Source organism: Solea solea, chromosome 6 (genome assembly GCF_958295425.1).
Source record: "Solea solea chromosome 6, fSolSol10.1, whole genome shotgun sequence".
NCBI lineage: Eukaryota > Metazoa > Chordata > Actinopteri > Pleuronectiformes > Soleidae > Solea > Solea solea.
In genome coordinates, this window is record NC_081139.1 from 12372694 (window position 1) to 12393955 (window position 21262).

The 21262-nt window shown below is 38.8% G+C and overlaps 1 protein-coding gene across 9 annotated transcripts in view; it reads left to right on the plus strand.

The window, feature by feature from the left end:
• ptprt (protein tyrosine phosphatase receptor type T) overlaps positions 1-21262 on the plus strand; it is a 256950-nt gene that overhangs the window by 151961 nt on the left and 83727 nt on the right. For 5 of the 9 annotated variants that reach the window (XM_058631865.1, XM_058631867.1, XM_058631868.1 and 2 more), the window contains exons 15-17: positions 4899-4935; positions 7514-7570; positions 16534-16669. In XM_058631865.1, the coding sequence (XP_058487848.1) occupies positions 4899-4935; positions 7514-7570; positions 16534-16669 (230 nt within the window). The remainder of the gene's footprint in view (positions 1-4898; positions 4936-7513; positions 7571-16533; positions 16670-21262) is intronic. The other 4 variants (XM_058631870.1, XM_058631872.1, XM_058631873.1 and 1 more) reach the window with 2 other exon arrangements.

Below are 21262 nucleotides of genomic sequence, written 5' to 3' on the forward strand. Positions count from 1 at the left end.
GATGTCACACAAAGGTCACACAAAACTACATGCACACACATACACACACAAAGACAAAAATAACTGAGGATAGAGGAACAATAGCAGGAGGGAAATAAAAGTCTAAAAAGTGTGATAGAGACACTAAAGAAGAGATAATGCTTAAGGCAAAGATGGAGAGGGAGAGTCAAGGAGGACATGGCTGTGGGAAAACAATTGAAAGAGAGTGGATAAAAATAGGTAAAGAGAAAAGGGAACATCTTATCAAACTGCTATGGCATGTCCCCCCAAACAACAAGATCAAATCCCATATTACAGATCCCAGTTTCAAGTTTCTAATGCTGAGGAAGCACAAGTCACGGAATTAGAATCACATTAGAGGATGAGTTACAAAAGAGGAGACATAACAAGGAGATAGAGTGGAACCATGGACACATGGAAAAACATCACACTGTGAAAAATGCAGCAAGATACAAATGTTGACAAGTTAAAACCCTAAGGGGTTGAACAAGGTTTCCTGACAATGAACACCATTCACACACAAATGTGCACGCACACACACACACACACACACACACTCCAAAACACACTGGTGTCTCTCTGGGACATAACCTACATGTAACCCCTTATCCCACTATTTTATCTCCACACTAAAAAGTGTAAAAGTGTTTTAGAGCACTAGAGCAGGTTGTATTTTAGTGTGATGACATATTTTCATTCAGTTCTCTTTCATATATATATATATATATATATATGTATGTATGTATGTATGTTGTTTGTAGATGTGCTGTGTGGCCTATATATACATATAGGCCACACAGCACACCTATAATCCCTTAACCCTTTAACACCTAAGCCTCAAAATGTCCATCTGGATTTTTTAAGAATTATTTAAGAATAACTTTCAATATCTGGCAGTTATTTACTGCGTGTTAAAATAGTGTTTAAATAGTTTAAAATGAAGAAAACCCTGTCGAAAAAACCCTGTAGTTGTATACAAACACCAGATTTTGCGTGTTAACTTTGAAATTCGAACAGCATAAAACATATTTAAAATAACATTTGAGTTTTTTGTCTCAATGTCCAAAAACAAACAGCCCAAAAAAATGGAAACTATGTACAGGTGTTTTTCCATCTCTCTCCTCTCTGGTGACAAAGATTGGTGATTTGCCGGCTTCTTGCAACCGCGCGAGTATCGTACCAAAATAATCACATATTGGTTTTGACATGCAACTTCTCACTTTTCAGAAACCGTTAGATTTGTTTTCCGATTGCACAAACCGTTACGGAGTGCGCTTGCGCAAACGTGTTATCTGCGATACATTCGGTGTTAAATTAACACTTGTTGGTGTTTTTCTTGTTGGTCTCAGAACAGAAAATAAGCAATGTGTTACAACCAGCACATGTTTACGCAGCGTATCTCAATAGTGCATGATATACATGTGTCAAGTATGTTAGTATGGACACAGATTACTTCTAATAAGCAGCTGAAAAACATCTTTCTATCTGAAAACACAGCAGTAAGCGTGTAGAGTGGACTACGTCCAAGCCTTCAGCTATTTGAAGCACAGTGCATTGAGGAAACCGCAGAGTGCAAATTGCCGAGAGACAGACATTTTACTCACTGTCAGTGGACGTCAATCAAGATGCACTCAGTCGACTCACAAATCCCTAAATGTACTTCTATTCCGTATGTGTCCGCGCATTTTGAAAGCACACACTTGTTTGCCTTCTAGCTTGTGGGCAGGTATGTGTTATTTATGCACAAGCTTGTATGTATGTGTGGGAGAGATTTGTACCAAGCAGAGCTAAACTGTTGAGTCAAGCTGGGGAAGGATCAGAGACATAAAAGGGAAAGCGTTAAGAGACGTAAAGATAAAGTGAATAACTGAAAAGTAAAGTGGTTTCCTGGAAACCCCAACAGCCAATCATAAGAACTATAAGTCAGAAGGAAAAAACAACAACACGTGGCTTAAAATATCTACTGCCACTCACAGCACTGACAAAAGATGGACAGATGCATAGAGAGAGGAGAGAGACAGAAAGAGAGAGAGAGAGAGAGCGTTCAACCACACAGCAGCTGCATCCCCATACACACTTATTATTCTTCTCAGGTTCGACAAAGTTAACTATGACACACACAGAAGGACACACACTGTCTCCCCAGTGTCTCCACTGTAAACAACTCGCGTCCTCTCGCCGTCTCCCAGCCACTCTGGACGGAGGCAGGGCAATAAATTGGCCTTACATTTATTAACTTTGCTTCCTGCAACCTCTTGAGGTTTGGTCCATTAGCATGAGCCAAGACGAGGCAGCCCTTCTATTCATGGTGACTGTGAAGAACAGCCAGTTCCCCTAAATGGACTGTTAACAAGCAGGATAGGGCCAATGTCTCGGAAACACAAGTCACTGATGCTCGGGGAGCTGATCTCATTCCCTCTGTGCCCATTTGTTGAATAAACAGGCACGTCTGCCAGTGTGATAGACACATGAAAAACAGATATGCTTTAGTAGTTTACTTAAAGTTGGTGTCGCCACACTATATCTAAAAACTTAGTTTTAAATTCATTACTCATTATGTACATCAAGCAATTACATGCACTTTTTTTTTTTTGCATTTTACTTGCAAAACATGGGCTTGTGTGTGTGTGTGTGTGCATATTAGACATTCAGTCTCTGTTTTACGACTTACCCGACGCAGTCACATTGTCCACCTCAGCCAAAGACGGAATCCATTAAAGAAGACAATCATGGAGATCGACAGTCAGACATTTAGTCAGTCATTCAGACGGACAGACAGATGAATGCAAAGCAGGCAGAGATGTAGACGTGTTTGTGCTAAGTCTTGTGGAGAGATCCAGCCCAGAGGCTCAGACCATCCATCATCCACTAACATTCATCTTCCCTGCTTTTAACTTCATAAGCCCCCCGACACACACACACACACACACACACACAAGCACACACTTGTGACTGAAATACCCCCCCAGACAAAATATTTTAGAACAACTGAATATCACACTGAATTCAGTCAGTTTGTATCTGTGACAGTTACATGCTTTCTTTTTAGCGGGTCCAAAGTGTCAGGGGAAGGATTCTTAGCCCTGCCAATCAGCAGCTCCGTACATCTACATACTGAGAACACATTAAAATAGATTACAATATTTTTATGGCATTGGTATATTAAAGGATAATCACATCTTAGACCTAACGATTTGACATTGCGGCTGCATTCTGCTTCCACTAAAGGAGTGAAAGAAGTGAAGCTTTTTTAGCTCCACATTTTCACTGATTTACATCTATACTCTGTATTTACTTTACTTGGTTTTTGAGATCCAGTCTTCTTTCCCTGATCTTGGTAACTGTCGAGGGGAAAGTTGAGCTGTAGCTTTTTGGGATTCTTCTCGCATCTGCCTCAAGAGAAATAAATGATCATAGAAATGAGTTAGTAGTTATTTTCTAAGTTGAGTTGCTTCTTGAACAGATGTTAAAATAACCTTTTTTCTTGCAAACAATTTGTCATATGAGTTTTTTTAAAAGGTGTGTTTAGGACTGATAACTTTTCCGACACACAAAAATCTCGCTCTCGCTCCATTTATTTCAAAAATACACCAAGACATTTGTATATTTTAAAACTTTTTTTGTTTGTTTCCATGTTTTAATAATTTGGGAGATAATTAATCTGTACGTGCAGAGATTGAAGAGTGACTTTGTTCAGGCGCTAAAGTGACAGGTGACACCGTCACTGCTCCTGTAGTCGTCATCTTTGATGAAGACAAATGTGTCCCACACTTGAGAGAGGCCACTCTCTGTGTGACAAGTGGGTTAGACGTACAAGTGACGGTAACAGCATATCATAGGGCCAATAAAAGAGGAAAAGATGGGAGCAGTGAAGGAATGTAAAAAGGAAAATGGAATACAGGAAAACAGACAGCCCATTCAGGTGGTGACAGCTGATCAGAAAGACAGTGACAGGAACAGTGGGAGCACAGGACATGGGGAGAAATAAAACATGTTACATGCAACAGCAAGAACAACAGCAATGTCGTCTCTGGCGTGAATTGATTAGTATTTGTTGGTATTGTATTGAGATTCTGTAAAAGTCATATTTAAGTTGCTTCAATTCTCATACATAGTGTTTGTTACAGCGTGTGCTTTTTTCACACCACCCATGTTGACATGTGTTCCAGGCTTTACTATTAACATTAATAATGACTCTGTTCTTTGTTTTTGTATTTTACTCTGGTCTGTGTTAAAACAAAGGTGTGAGTGAAGGAAGTGAAGCAAGAGTATATGAGAAAATTAGGACTTATTGTCATGGTCTCGTGATCTCATTGATCATCTTATTCATTGTCATAGCTTCATTTATTGTATTCACGTGGCACTGGACTGTTGTGACGGGAACTTTAACACAGTGATGCAAGATGGAGTGACCAACTTTTACCATTTAACAGCACTAGTATTTTATCGTTTTTACATGATTACTGTTTCTCATGCCCTGAGTTGTCGATGGTCATGATGATGTCATGGTCGGAGCCTTTTGTCAACACCGCAAGCAAAAACACTTTGTTCAGGATAACAAAAAACTCCAGGTGTCGGCATTCTCGTCTTTTAAATGCACTTTGTATTGCCCAATCACACTTTTTTTTCTCTCATCAGTTTAATTAGCAGGTAATTGAACTGAAACCGGTGAATTGACTCGTGCCTGCGAATCGCAGAGTAACAAACAGCTTTTGAGAAATGACCTCTTGTCTTTTTCAGCAGAGATGTTGAAACTTTGTGCATTTAAAAACACCCCGCTCAGAGTCCGCCAACCGAGACAAAGGAGCAACTTCAGTTAATCGTTGTTGTTGTTGTGTGACTTGTTATGTTTACAAATCACTGAACAAGGATACCTTGTCTCTGTCTTTTCTCCACAGGAAACCAAAATCAACTGTGTCCGCCTGGCTAACAAAGGTATGATCACCCTTCCACTAATAACTCAGTATGTCGTTAAATGATGTCCGACTTGTCCGAGGGGAGATGTTTTAAAATGAGTGTTGACACAACCCCTAGCTTAGAGTCTCCGTTGTATAAGTGTATTTAGATGAGATGCACATACGCAGACCCCATTCACACCTGGTACTAACATCAGTCCCGAGTGATCCAATCATGTGGAGATCTGAACCCTCCTGATACACAGGACCCATCCCCAATCACAATGAACACATGGAGGGGGTTTGAGGATACACATGGCCACATGACTGTGTATGGAAAGACACCATCTCCTCAGCTTCCAACCTCTGACCCTCTGCAGTTAAACCTTTTACACTATGCACTGCCTCAATGTTAATGACTGTCACATGATTTTTTTTCCACACACACACACACACACACACACACACAAACTGCCTGACAACAGACACATCTGTACAGTCAGACTGACTGTACTTGCAAACAGTCATAATGTTATTTTTTATTTGGATACACGGTGACGAAAACCACGTCTGATCTCATGTGGTCACAGGAGATGATGTATTTAAATGCCAGGTGTGAATAGTCTTACTTAACTCTGTCTGCATGTGATCGGGTCACTAAGGATGTTAATACCACATCTGAATGGGGTCAAACACACACACACACACACTAACACACATACTCCATTAAAAGAGGTGAACCCTTAAAACTTAAGCCCAGGCAATCCTACATCCTAATCATGTTATCCTGCATGATTGTGCTGCATAGCATCCTCTCTCCTACTCTTCTCCTAATCTCCCGTTTATTGCCCATTTCTGTCTCACATTTTCCCCTTTTCTTCTTGATCCTCCTCCCTCTATTTCCCATCTCACACTGTATCCATGTTGCTCACCAGTGTATAAAGTAGAACACCAGGGCCATTACGCATCGATGCACTGCATTCATTAAACCCGATGGATGGATTTCATCCTATTCTGGTTTGCTTCCCCCATGTCGCCCATCTTTATTTGCTGCTCATCGCAGGCAAATACGCCCATTTGTGTGGCAAGCAATATGCATTGAAGGCTTTTCAGCTTGCTATTGATTTTCCTCACCCCGTGTCTTTGTTTTAATATTTTATGTTTTCATCGGCATTATACATTGATTTGATTTTGCCATGTCTCCTCCCTCTGTCTCCCGCGCTCTCTTATTATTTTTCTTCTGCATCAAGCATTTATTGCTCACTTGTGCACATGTTTCACTTTAATATGTTTTATTTTTCTCCCCCTCATCCATTTCCAGGCTTTTTTTTTTTTTTGAGTAGGTAGTGCTGTGGGTGGAAGTCCACAGTGTGTAGATACTGCTCTCTGTCTGTGTGCATGTGTGTGGGCTTGAGAGAAGACATGCACTTAGTTTTGTGGCTGTCTTTCTTTTTCTCTGTATTTAGAGTTTTTCATTTTTATTTTTTTAATATTTTTTTTTTTAATTGAGACAATGTAGATGTCTATTTTTGCTAATGACTAATTTTGTTTCAGTGCTTGCTTGTCTACATACTGCAGCAGCTGAACACTGTAATAAACGCTACTTGTCTGTGTCAGTGTGTTCTAATCAGTGTATTCAGCTGCTCAGGTAATAGAGGCCTTTTGCTATTACCTGAAATAGCCCTCTTTGTCCCTAATGGAAAAGCCACACTGGCCATCCTGAGGACCTACCAGTCTAAAGCTGACTATATGTAGTAGATTGCTGTTTTTCAGGCCTGCTAAGCCCATCTTCCAAATTATAACCCATTAAAGTACAAATATAACATTCAAAATGTGGATTCTGATTCTACTTTATGTTGGAAATAGTTCCAACTATAAATGACTCTGGGTACAAGAAAAAGTTTAAAGACTATTACTTGAACAGAAATCAGACATTGGCATTGTCATTTATTGTTGCAGTTGTACTCAAGGACTTACCTAAAAAGTTGAAATAAGATTTTGAAGTTTTCTTTATTGGCTCATGGTTGACTTCTATCCCATAACCACACATCTGAGTAACAATGCCGGACAACTCAAGCTTTGATCAACTTTTTTTCTTCTTTCTGGGTGAATTAATCTTAATTTATAGCAGATTTGTTCTTTGCGCATAGTTTGATTTTCTTTCAAACATCATTTCATTATTTTTGTCTTCCATTTCCTCCTCCCTTTATTTTTATTTTTTGATTTATTAACAATACAACTGACTCACTCCTTGGTAATAAACATACCCACCAGCAACACATCTGTCCCGCTTTTTCCCTCTAATGGACCACTCAAGATGTTCATTGGCGCTTATTCCCTGCCAATAACCAAAACCAGTCCCATCCCAGCTCACACACAGTGCTAGTTGATCTCATTGTTCTAGTGCTATCTCTCTCACCTATGTAATTTCTCTCCTCTAAGACAGACTGTGCAATTGAGAACCAGGGAAACGTTGATGAAATGGACAAAGAAAACTATACGTCTCTTTTTCTTAGACTCTTTTCTTCTTTTTTTTCTCCTTTTTTTGTTGTTGTTTGTTTTCTCTCTTCCCTCTCTCTCTCATGCTTTCCGGCGGGACGTGCGGCCCTTGGCCTTAGTGGTAATAGGTAGGGGACAAATAACAACGCCGTACATTCTAGTCATCCCAAGCGAAGGTGATTACTGCTTTATAGGCAGAATATTTTCCTCCCTATGTTAAACCTTTTTCATCGCAGTACAACCATGAAAACAACACAAACCCATTTTTATTTAATTATTTTGTTGTCCCCTGCCCTCCACCCTCTCCTTGTTTATCTATTCCTTTATTCTTTTTTCTCTATGTCTTCCCTTCTTATTGCCATCTTACCAGTTGTTTGCATGTTTGCTGTGCTTTGAATGTCGCTGGCTGTGTTTGAGCCTCTACTTTCTGTCTTGCATGCACACACACACACACACACACACACACACGCACTTTAACAAGTGTGTTGACAAAGAGCAGAAATGTACTAATTGATGATTTCCTTCCATCTATTTATAGCTTATCATCACTACTCGTGTAAAATTATATAAAACACAACACAAAATGCACATATAAAATTGCTTTCATCAAAATTTGGTCAGATGACATGACATTTCATTTTAGTTTTCATGGTTCTGAAAAAGTGTGATGGTTGGGCTCCCTATATCACTATATAACTTATCACTATATAACTGAAACACCTTTTTTTAAGCAGAAACTGATTCAAAAAAATGTTAGATTTTGCTGGAACCCAAAGCCAAACTCAATCGACTGAACACCCGCCTCAACAAATCAATGACGTGGCATCTCTTGAATAATAATATACACCCTGTGACATATAATATACAATTTGTCATAACTTGTCAAATACTGTACTTAATTATGCTTCTGACATTTTAAACTTGTGCCCGGCTCACAGACTTAGCGGATAACTTCAAGCGTCGCGTGATGTGTTTTCCATTCTTCCACTTTTATTTTTGAAGAAGCTGCCTTGAACTGAGACAACATGTTTTACCTTTTTCAGCAAAGCTGCAATGAAGGCATTTAAATACATGTGTGACGTTTAGTAATGAGACATCTAACCTTTAAAGGATGTCTTACCAATTAATGTGCTTCAATAATACTGGGAAAAAAATCGGTGATTTAAAAAAAAAAAAAAAAAAAAAAAAATATATGCTTATCATGACACCCAATGACAATGAAGCCTATGTGGTAAAATCATACCATTTAAAATAATACTATAAGAGCCCGAATAACATGTATGTTTGGTGGCCGATGACAATAACAGTGTTAAGCAGTAACTCCTGAGATGTGTTTTTAAAACCCCAGGAATATATTCAAGTCTTATACACAAAATAAAAACAAATATATACATGCACAACTTGATTAAAGTAAGTGAACACTTTTTGAAAACCATTTTCGAAGCATACTTTGCCATCTTTCTGCACTGTAATTGTCTGTGTCAAGACGGTTTTGATTATTGTAATCATGTAGAAAGACGTTTTCTGTCTTGTTTATATCTTTAAATAGGTTTTCATATCGACAGACACAAATACCGATAGCAACCTGTCCATGAAAGCCTCATGTCAGCCAATTTGTTTTTGACTAACCAATAAATTGGCCACACTCGGCTATTTCTTATTGATTATTCATATCACAGCCTTTTAAAATTCAGCCAACCATTTGCAACGGAAACGCAAAAACCAAATATTGTTTACTGAACTTTTCTGAAAACCATACTCATGCAAATGCATTTCGGTATTATTATTATTATTTTTTTATTATTTTTTTTTATCAGTGGAGACGTGACAGCACAATGTGAACGACATTCAACAATACAACAATCAAAGCGTTGACTTGGGACAATGGGGGCACAACGGGGAATCAGTGAGCGGCAAGCACAATGGTAAACTGCTGCCACAGTTATTTGTCAAGGATATGAGATGACTTCACATGAATACAATAACGTTTTCTGTCCTGGGGGAAATTGAGACTGCGAGGCTCAGCACAAAGAATTATGCATGTCATGCACAACTGTGGACACAAGCGAAATCTTAAATTGAGTGAATATACATGTGAAGTGGGGTCACTATATCGGTGAAAAAAAACCTTAAATCACAATTATTATTTAATAAAAACAGATCCGACTTGATCAGTTAACACTTTTCACTGCCTGATTACTGCGCCATTAGAATAAACCTTTCGAGTTACCTGTCTTCACTACTTCTCAGTCAGTCAGCACTTTGCAGTAACAGCAGCTAAATCCACTTGTGTCACTGTTCGTGTTGTCTAAGCCCAGAGCACTGAAGCATGATTCCACTTTGACACTGTCTGTTCTATGATCGCATCACTTTCACTTCAATCAATTTGAACAATGAAGTCAAAAAGTCCTCCTCTCCTTTCCTTTCACCAGATCCAACATCCAAATTTGGTTATGATACCCGTGTCCACATGTAAAAATATACTCTACCTGCTGTAGTTGTTAACTACATTATCTGTGTTGTCGCTCCACTTTTGGAGTGATTGGGTTGAAAGTGAAGCGAACACAGCGCTGGTGTTATGTCACACTCCCTCGGTACGACACAAGCCAGGTGGCAGAAGTCCCACTTTGCTCATCTCGCCTACTTAAGTCCTTCAGAAATACTGTTTGTATTCTAAAAAGCATTGCAGTAAAAGCAAAGTTTTGTCAAATTTTATTTACCACAGTTATGTAAAGCTGAGTTTACACTGCAGAATAAATTAGATGAGACACCTGCATGAATTGTTTGCCCTGTTCTGGATCACTTCAGAATAACTATATGAATCACCACAGTGAATCAGTGCCGCCTTGGTAGCTATTAAAGGAATAGTTTGTTACATTTTTTAAGATGGGGATGTATGGGTCAGTGTCATACAGATGACTGAACTCTGCAAGTAGAAAAGGCCGTCAAACCCAGTGTTATGTGAAGTAAGAATCACAGTTTTTGTTAATTTGGTGTAAGAAAGTAAGTCAGAACAGACAAACATATTATTTCTTTTTCAGTATTCACTCTCGCTGACATAGATTTTATTTGTTAGAGCTTAGAGCTGTTTTGTTAAAACCTTAAAGGTGTTTTTACTGTCCCTACTCACTGCCATCATGTCAGTGGCACAGTCATCCGTATGTAACACACTGACTATGCATAAATATCTCACAAAACCCCACTTTAAAAAAACAAACAAACTCCAAACTATCACTTGATTGACACATCCTGGAAGATGTGGAAGAAGTTTAAACACAAGCATCAACCTTTAATTAGATTATTTCATCGCTACATAAAATGAACATGAGATCACATGTAACCAAACTGCATTTGAGAGGTAATATGCACCTGACTGATTGTGTGCGTCTTTCAGCAACGCTGTGCATATTAAAGGTACATCTTACTATTTTAAGACAGCTGCCATCATTTGGCAACACTGCTGTGTAAAGAAAACTGTGGTACCCACATGACTGAAAATGCCTTTGCTCTACTCCTTGGCACGCTTGTCTTTTTAATATTCAACCATATCAGTTCTAAGTTACATCATCCAAACCAAGACAGATATGATTGAACAAGAGGGCCTGCAGTGTGAATACAGCTCCAGTATCTTGTATTCAGCTTCAGTTAACAGATCATTTTATTGTTTTGACAGGTTGAAGCAAAGTGATGCTTTTTTTCCTTCTTCTTCTTCTTCTTATTGAGCCACAGTGCAGCATGTGCTGATGAGTGAGACTTCTCCATCTGTAGTGTCTGTATGCCCTGCACATGTTTAGCTTCTGGAGTTCACAGGAGCATTCACACCCACCCCTTGCCGTGCATACTCTCATTTATATGTCATCTCCAATTCCCATTGCCATTAGTCCTTAGGTTGATTATAATTGCTGGTGTACAGAGTCGTGTTGTAACTGACTCTGGTGCTGTGTAATACTGATGCAACATGTGGCTTGCTGTCTGTGTACGCGTGTGTGCGCGTGATGTGAATGCGATGTGGCTGAGCTGCAGAAGTCAAACGCTGTAGGAATCATATCTGAATTGTCTTTGTCCTCACACACACACACACACACAAACCTACACATGCACTGCTCTTTAAAACCGATCCTCCTCCTATGTTTCCATTATAACCAAGTGCCGCCTGCTCGCTGCTTAGTGACTCACTCTGCACCTTTTTTGTGGGTGAAATTCTGGTGATGATGTGGCATTTTAAGGTCACAATACCAGTCAGCAGTGGATGAAGTGCTGTTCATGCTGTACAGGGAGACAGTCTCTACAGCTGACAGAGAAATACAGATGAACAGAATCTCGAGATACAGAGTGAAAAAGCAACTCTTAATAAATAAAACCCTAGAGAGAAGGAGAGGACCAAAAACACTGACAGAAGGTGACAAAGACAGACTTGAAGAAAGTCACAGAGGCAGAAAGGTACAGATCCAGCAGCAGAGACAGAGACGCAGACTCAAGGTTCTCTTCCCTCCTACTGAAGCATTTTGTATGCAAAGGTACCTGCCTCGCTTTCTGCTAGACAGACCTTGTGGCAAATTGTTGCCGTATGCTAAGTGCACCCTTCCAACAGAATTTTCAATCTGCTCCACTGCTAAGCAAGAAAATGTTTACTTGTCCCTGTGTACTGTAAATCTGACCAGGTCATAAAGGACTCAACTAGCATCTGGGGATAGAGAGGAGGAAAGAGGGATGAATGAAAAGAGTGGGATGGGTAAATTCTCAGCTAAAACACGAGGAAGCAAATTGGTGCAACATTCTGTACAGTATTGTCCACTCTTACTCTCTGACGTAGACTTATATCTGTGTGACACACTGAGACAAACATAGAAACACTTACTAAGTATACATCGTCTACCTCCAGAAATTTTAAGTTTATTTCAAGCATATTTTTGTACAATCATCAATAATCAATGACACCAGCCAGATTTGTATTATTTGGTAAAAGCAGCTAATTTTTAAGTAGATCTCAATTCAATTTTGAAAGTTTATTTATTCCACTTTAGAGTATGATGTATAACATCCATATAATACTCTATACATCCATATAAGACTGTCTGTCTTCCATATTCCAATTTATTTTTAATGTTTCAGTGTCAGTGCTGGACCATAGAGAAAAAACATGTAGTTTCATGTAGGCTCAAAAGAGAACAGAGGATGGAACATTTAAATAAAATACTTAAAGTGACTTAAAGTGAATGTATTACGGTATTGGTATCCTTTATTGTTTACAAAGTCATGAAGACTCAATGTACGTTAATCCATCATGGTTTGACCGCATGTGCACATTCAAACGGACACACAAGCACACAATCCCAAAGCTGAACAAAACCACATTTACCACGTTGCATGGGTGCAAAGACATAACCATACATACATGCACACACAAAAAGCTCTGTGGCACCATAGTTCAGATTAATAATCCCGTTAAACACACTCAGCCATGCTCACGCTAATCCACAGAGGATGAACCTCACAGCTGCTGATAAAAAATACCTTAAAGCTAAATCTTAACATTAATAGACACACACAGTAGTGGAAAATACACATTTTGTACAAGATGTGGAAAAAATGAGTTATTTATGGATCATTTTCCTGCACATATGCACACAAATATACCACATACAATACACAGTATACCTTGTTCTAAGCAGTGGTCATTGGATTCACACTCATACATTACTCACAAAATCATATTCAAGAAACAACAAAACTGAATAGGGGATTATTTGTTTGTGAGCTGAAACACAAGCTGCAAACAATTGCACACACACACATTTAATATGCCATTCAGGGCTGCTGCAGTGCGTTGGTGGCTAGGAAAATCAATTTTCTCTCCATTTGATGAGATTATAATTTTAATATCTCTGGTTTTACCCATAATTCCTCCCCGATAATTTCACCCTGCTCTACAAGTAAAAGGAAAAACAGTGCGCGCGAGAAATGAATAATGAAAAGGATAGTCGCACATACTCACATTGCTGGTGCACAGTCAGGAATACATGATTTATTGGGATTAATGAAGTCAATATCACCAGCAACCCACTGTTGTAAAGGAAATAGAAAATGTGACACATACACCTTGGATAGCTTTGTTCCTCCTCTGTTCTGCATCGAGACGAGATAAGGCTGGACCAAGTTCCCATTTATTCCAACACAGTATTTTAGCACGTACTTGTGATCCCGCTCTATCTAACTTTGTAGAGTATAATTAAATAAAGTTGGAGCCTGCGTTCCTCTCCGCAGGTTAATTTGGAGGTAAAATATTTGTAAACAGTGTAAACATTTCATCCATCAGTGGTGCTAAAAAAAAAAAGAAACAAACAAAACAGAAGAAGGGCTTCAGTGGAAAATGCTCCGATAGCATTTAGATGTCTGTGGATAAAATACTTTATCATAGTGTTCATGAAATCAGCAAATGGGTACAGGGTAAAACCCTTATATGGCCATCATTACAGAAGAAGGTGTGTTCAGCAAGAATGAAGATTCATTGCCAACTGTGATATGAGAAATTATAAATGTGTTTTAAACAGAGAGAACATTGATTTTGAGAAAACATAACAAATCAAACCTTTACTGAAGATTTTGACATTTAAAAAACATTTAACTTTACATGGTCTTGGTCCCCATAGTGTAGTAATTACAATAGTATTACAATTGTCTTCTTTAGTATTCTAATGTGTGCCAACAAAATAATACACCACCTGCCACTATGGGAGGCAAGAACAGCAAGATGGATTCATAAATTGTGCGTATTTACGGGCCACCTGTTACTAGATGATGACAATACAATAATAAATGAGGCCACAGTGTCACCATATTTTGTTTACGTGGTTGTCAGTCAATCCTGTTTTGCAGGGTCAACTCGCGTCACCTCAGATTTAACCCCCTTCTAATGGACAATTCTCGGCCGCCCCGGTCAGAACCTTGTCAGAGTTGGCCTGGTTGGCTGAGTGGCTCCCAAGCTGACCAATCGCCATGTTAAATTGAGTTGAACCTGTTGCCAGATGGGGTTCCTTACTGTTACATTATGAACTGTTGAACCCAATCAGAACACGGGCCAGTGAAGTGTGAACAAATGGCGTCACATCATAACATGTCCTGTGATACAGATCGCTCAGGAGGGGGAGTGGAATACTCCTGCGGGCTGTGTACTAGGACATAGCGCACACGGCAATGTGTGAACTTGTCGTGAGCGTGACCGCTCGAAGCTGTTGTGTGACTGTAAGGTCAAAGACGCTCCTCTCTGCCGATTATGAGGGCACTGGCCATGTGAAGTGATGATAGTGGTTAAAACAGCCAGCCACACATGGATATTCCTACCACACGTGGTTGTCTAACAGTAAGGAAATGTTGAGCAACCCCAAATCTTTTTCATCCGCTATGTGAAATATTCTAGAAATATAACTAGAAATACCAGCAGCTGGTTGGAGAAAAAGGCTTTTGTATCGCACCTGTAATTACATAGAATACATAAAAGACCGGTAGGGATTTAGTGACAGCAAGGTATAAAGCTGCAAATGCATATAGCATAAAAACATAAAAGGCCAGACTGGGGGGTATTAATGAAGATGTAAAGAAAAAGGATTATGTGTTTCATATAAAACTCACACCAGCTGCATTTTAATGCAATGCCTAAAATGATTCTTTCTGAAGTCACATGATTGTAAGTTATTATTAATTGTAAGTTGAGTTATAAGTGTATTTTTTTATTAACAACGATCTCAGACTTTTACTTGAGTATAGTTCAAATTGTGCTTTACGTTCAAGCTAATTTCCTGCTGCAATATGTTATGTTTGTGGGCGTAGAACTTTCTGGATTTGTCTTTTTCCCATGGCAGCATTTAAAAAAAAAAAAGTGTGTATTAAAATGAAATTTTTCACATCCAGAAAAGTGACTCCTGATAAGGTGTTGGGCAAAGCTATGAAGCTGTGAGCATTCTCTTTCTCTTCCCTGATATTCATAAACAACCATTTGACTTTAAACATAATCAAAAATGTGGCTTTGCCTTGTTAGCATTGTTCAGCGCAAATTCACAAAGGGTAAAAAAACAATGTCATTCTTATTTGCTATTTATTGACTCTTATCTATCAACTAACCCTCATGCAGGCAAGAGTCTGTCTTATTTATCAAAGTAAATGTTTTGCTGTTAAAATTCCACAAAATGCAAGCTCCGTCAAAAGGGTTGTTTATCAAGATGTAACGGTCATGCAAATGATTTTCCTTTTCAAAGTTTTAAAGTAAATAAAGGCTTGAAATATAATTGAGAAATTGGCCGCTTTAACTAGTTCATGCATGAAAGCAAAGTGCACCAAAAACGATGCTGAAGTGAGAGTCTAAGCTGCAGGCAGGATATAAACACATCACAGCCTCTCTCTGCAGTCAAAGGTGACACTGTCATAGGTTGTCTCTCCTCTTAGTCGTCTATACGTCAAACCATATGCAGAGTTAGCATTGACCTCCCCCAAATTCCATTTGAATCCACTAAGTTCATTCTGTTGTTTGTCAGCTTATTTGATTCTGATATAAAGACGTTATTTTGGGCCAGAACTGCATGTGCTTCATTTTTTAAACCTTGATTCTCCTGTGTGTTTGTGTCCAGGCAGTTTTGAATGTTTGTTACCTAGAATGAAGTCAAGAGTTGAAACAGAAATGATGGTATTCTTCTTCATCTCCTTCCCTCTTTCTCTTTCTTATTTTTTATTCATTTATTATGTCTAGTGCTAGTTGTTTTTGGCTTCAAGATGACTCTAAAACTAAAAGAAAATAGCACCATATTTCCATCACACACTGTACATCACTGCATGACAGTTAGAGGTTTAGCTGCACATGACTGAAGTGTTCGGGAATCAGTTGGCTTGTTTGTCGCCAACAGGTGTGTGTTTGTGTTTGTGTGGGAGAGTATGTTTTGCAAGGACGGCTATCAAGCATCAACCATCACCATGATGTGCATATAAACTGTATGTGCAGGCGTTCTGTGTCTTTGATTGTATGTGTCCATCCGTTTGTTGTGTTTCAGCTGTACATGCGTGTATGATATGTCTTGCAATTTGCCTACCAATATGACTCTGTGCATACCTGTGTGTGTGTGTGTGTGTGTGTGTGTGTGGGCACATGTAGGTGCGTCCACCCAGGACTCAGATGCCATGGAGCCAGAGAAGCAGGTAGACAGCACAGTGAAAATGGCTGGTGTGATCGCAGGGATCCTCATGTTCATCATCATCCTCCTCGGCGTTGTTCTCACCTTCAAACGCAGGTAGGCGATAAACCTGAGGTCAGTGCTCAGTAGCGCTGAAAAGTACTATGTTATTTTATTAAGACGAATAATAATTTACCAAAAAATGTTGTTTTGCATAAAGCTGGGGTAGGCAGGCTTGTTAGAAGAAAAAAAAAATAGATTGGAAAATTTGATTCCCACAAGATGAGCAGGAATAGACATATGCATTCCATACGCAAGAGATGAATTTAGGCAATCCCTGCATCTCTGAAACCAATCCACACATAGTGGAATTGGGTTTATTGCATAATTGTGTGGCTCCCTTTCTTGTTTAGGTTGCTTTGCTGTGTAGGCAATTGTTGCCAATGCAGGAATAAAGACCTGCTTAGTGAAAACCCATCACAGACCACATTCCCAAGGTAAATAATACCTCTTGGAGGAGGGGCAGAGGTCTACTTTTCTCTCATTTCACTGAATTTACATACAACCTATCTTGCCTGCCCCAGCTTTAACTCATATACTGTACAAGACAGTTGAGACAGTTAAGAGTTAAATTTGAACTGAAACACACATAGTTTATGGTGAGAGCAGATGATAACTATAGTTAACTTCTGATTTAAAGAAATGAGTTCAAATGTAATGCTTTAAGTGCACTAGAGGCCACTAATCATTCTCATGAACCACAGCTGTGCTTGTGAGGGTCAATAAAATATTGCTTGTAGCATCTTTAAGCCATGTGACTGAACAGGATACATCTTAAAGTCCGTTTAAAGCGTCCTCACAGCTGATGTGAAGATAGGTTTAGATAAGTCCATAAATTAATTGAGGTGACAGGGATTTTCATAAAATGAGGAAGAAGGCAGATTCAATCCAAATATATTTATGTCCATTAGGTTATTTTGTCAGTCAGCAAATCCTAAGCATTTATCAAATATTGCAGGTTAGATTTTGATTGATTATATTATTATTATAAGGACACAAACTTCGTTTAATTCCACGAGCCAGTTTAAAAGGGCATAATTATGTATTAAATCTTGTGATGTACTTAATCCTCTCTAACCCTCAAAGGCAAAATAAATAGTATCGATAGATGAACCCAGTGTTTGGTTTTCTAAAACACAGATGGATTGTGTTAGTTTTTTTCATTTAGTAGACTCACACTGCTTCCTGTTTCCTTGATGGTAACATGCACAGTGGCTTGCCACCATCACCTACCTTTCTTCCCTTTCTTCCCTTTACTCTCTCTGATTGTCTTAATGACTCCATCCACCATGTCATCTCTCTCCACTCCACTCACATGACTGCTACTTTTTTTGTTTCGCTAGGACTCATATTTGTTTGATTTCCACTGTGTCATGAGTTCACTGTTTTAGTTTAGATCCTCAATTCCCTGTCAAAACACACACAACACTTGGCTTATACTAGAACAAAATGACATCAAATATGCAGCTCATTCTGTGACCATTTGCATTTGGATTGAAGTGATATGACTGAATGTTGTTGGTCTTGTATGTAATGCATAAGCATGTCTTGTAATTAACCTGGCGTAATAGACTGCATATATTTTAAAGATAAAATAGGAGGACAAACACAGATTTCACCAATAACATTAGTTAGTCCGACTAAAATGGAACTAGTCTTAGTCAGACTAACAAACCTGGATAATGCAATTCATAGTCCGATCACTCCTGCATCTATGGCGTTCTACATGCATCAAAATGTCCCCGTATAAACTGCAGTACTGTTGCCAGAAATCATATGGCAGCAGCGTATTTCTTCAGCCAACACAGCAACCACAAGAGCCATGGTGGATGCATGAACAGCAGGTACTAAACATACAGAAGTACAGCGCGATCCATCTCACCGTTTTAACTGTTTGTTTTTCTGTGACGTAAAGGTCAACAGGAAACTGATTCAATATGCACTGGCTTATAGAGGTGGAGTCAGACGTACACGGCCAATATATCCATTTTCTCCTCCGTATGTACTGTATACTCAGACTCGGCAAGTTGTCCGGTTTCCTATCTTAGTCGGACTACAGACTTAGTTTGATAAAACTGTGCATGTAAAAGGTTCTGACCGAATGAGGCTGCGGGGGGAAAACAGATTTTACCCTGCTGACAAAGGCTCTTATAAAACTTACACCCACTTATGTCTACAATATCTATGTTTGTTTCTTAATCTTATCCTTAGACATCCTTTTCAGACTGGAAACGTATTAGTTCACAGGTTATTTGGTGATTTCTGTGTTTGAAATCTTTCTTTTGGATTTACCCAAGTGACACACACTTGACAAATGAGGCAGCACTGACTTTGTTGAACAACAGCACAATTGCTTTTCACTGGCTTAAAATAGAAATGTGCCTGCAGTATGCCTAATTTTATAGCAAACAGGCCCATGTGGCCTCAAATGGGTGCAAGTGCACTTACTATTTAAACAATGCGGACATTTAAAAACTGCATTGCCTTGAAACAGTAGTTTTTTTGCCTGGTGCCACTCTGAACCGAGCATAAATATGCATTTGTACACAGTATAAATATGTGTACAAATTCAGTAAAAAAAAACACCTATTGCTATTTCAAACAAATGAAACAGTGGCTAACAGGGGGTAACCCTAACACCATGAGGATAAATTATATCAAAAATGGGGAAGGAAAATACTACGCTTAACAAGGAAATGTATAGACTTCAGAGGAGGTTTTCCAGGAGGGAATAATACAAGTGGGAAACCAAAAACATAAGAGAGAATATGAATAGAAAAAAAATGTATGAAGTGTAAAACATATGAGGAAAAAAAGGAAAACAAGCCAGCCCTGATTAACCTTGGGGTCAAGTCAATATGCTAATCAAATGCTAACTAGGCAGGGTTACAGGGCATTATCTTCGAAAAAGGCCAAGTAGAGGGCAAACACTAGTCCAGTATAAAAAGCACTGTGGTGCAACATGAGAGATAGAAAAAGGGCAAATAGTTTGAGGCTGCTCAGACTTAGCCATGAACAAAGGCTTCAAAAACCATTGGTCGGGGTTAAAGGTTTCACACAGGTCAAACACAGTCAGGAAGCACGCATGCAAGTATAATGGAGAGAGAGAAGAAAAAAGACAAGCAGATATGGTGATGAATCCAGCTTGAGGTGGCGGATAGAAATATCAAAAATAGACACAGAAGTCATGGAATATACAAGGGCAAAGAAAATACAATCTTAAAACAAGACTAAGAGTAAAATTAGGGAAAAGAAAAAGACTCAAGACAAAGACAAAGTAGTATTTTGGTGGAATATAACTTTAAAACCCAGCAGCTTAGAGGCTCATCACCACTAGCTAGAAAGCAACATGTTCTAAAGTCGACTTTTTCAATGAACGGTTGATATTAAAGATTCAATTCTTGGTTTGTGAGCACCAGGAGGCTTTCAGGTGCTTCACAGTTTTGAACAAGAAGTGAAAACCGACTCACTGCAGTTTAAAAATCACATTTTAACCAAAAATTTGTGTAGATTGGAAGTTGTTGACAGGACAATTGTTTATTTAGAGAGTTATCAATACATGGACTTCACTTGTCATGTGTCTTGTGACACGTTTAAAGTGTAAACTACATGCGTTAAAGTATGATGACACTGTGAGGCTCCACATTGGGCTGGGTTGTGATGATTTTAATTCTTTAAAGTTTTTTTTGCAATTTTTGCCACCATGGTTATGCCTAGAAAAGACACAGCACACACCATTCCACTGCAAACTTTTCGGTGGAAGAGAAAACGTAAGAAGAAGAAGAAACCCGGACAATAACACAATCGATGCTCGCTTTACAGTGCGTTGCTAGCAGGCACGCTAATAAATTGAATGCAAACAAATAGATTTGGACAGTGAGAGGTTTACCACTGCACACACCCTTTTCACAGGTCATCTATATTTCATTTCAAACACTTTATGCAACTGTCTGAGTGGAGGAAAAGGTGTTCCTTTTAAAACTGCAGTGTTTTACATGCCTTTCAGAGCCCATGAATTATTCTGTGACGAAACCTTGTTGAGAAGTGAACACGCACAAACTGTCCATTTAATCATTTAGGACGCTGGTGCACATTGTCCAAGTTGGCTGTATTTTCCTACGAAAGCCCAGACATGTTGCTGATAGTGTCATGTAAAAGTGAATAACACAAAACATGACTGAAGTCTTAATGGAGATTTGATGTTTTTTTATAGCCAGGTGGCCCTGAGGGCTCGAACAGCCAGTGCTGGTAGAAACGCTTTTCATTATAAGTTTGATAGCAGATTGAATGAATAATGAAGGTTTCTGAAACTCCAAAAATGTGCTGTTTTCTTTTCTTTTTTTTCTTTTTTTCTCATGTGATGAAGTGACTAAGATAAGGCAATTTTTTTGTGGTTTAAATTGTTTATACAGTGTTCATGTTTAAGACAGGTAAAAAAAAGAAACTTGGTGGCTTTTTAAAAGGTTAAATAAATCACCCATGGCTATACAAGGAACATATATAATCCACTTCCTCATTTGCTGGCTTGGAGTCCTGACAAATTTGCCCTTTTGTATCACTAGGTCTCATCTTTAAAGATGCTGTTGTATAGTAAAAAATCTGAATTATTAATGACTCACGAGGGGGGACCCTGTGCTTTTAAAAGTCCTG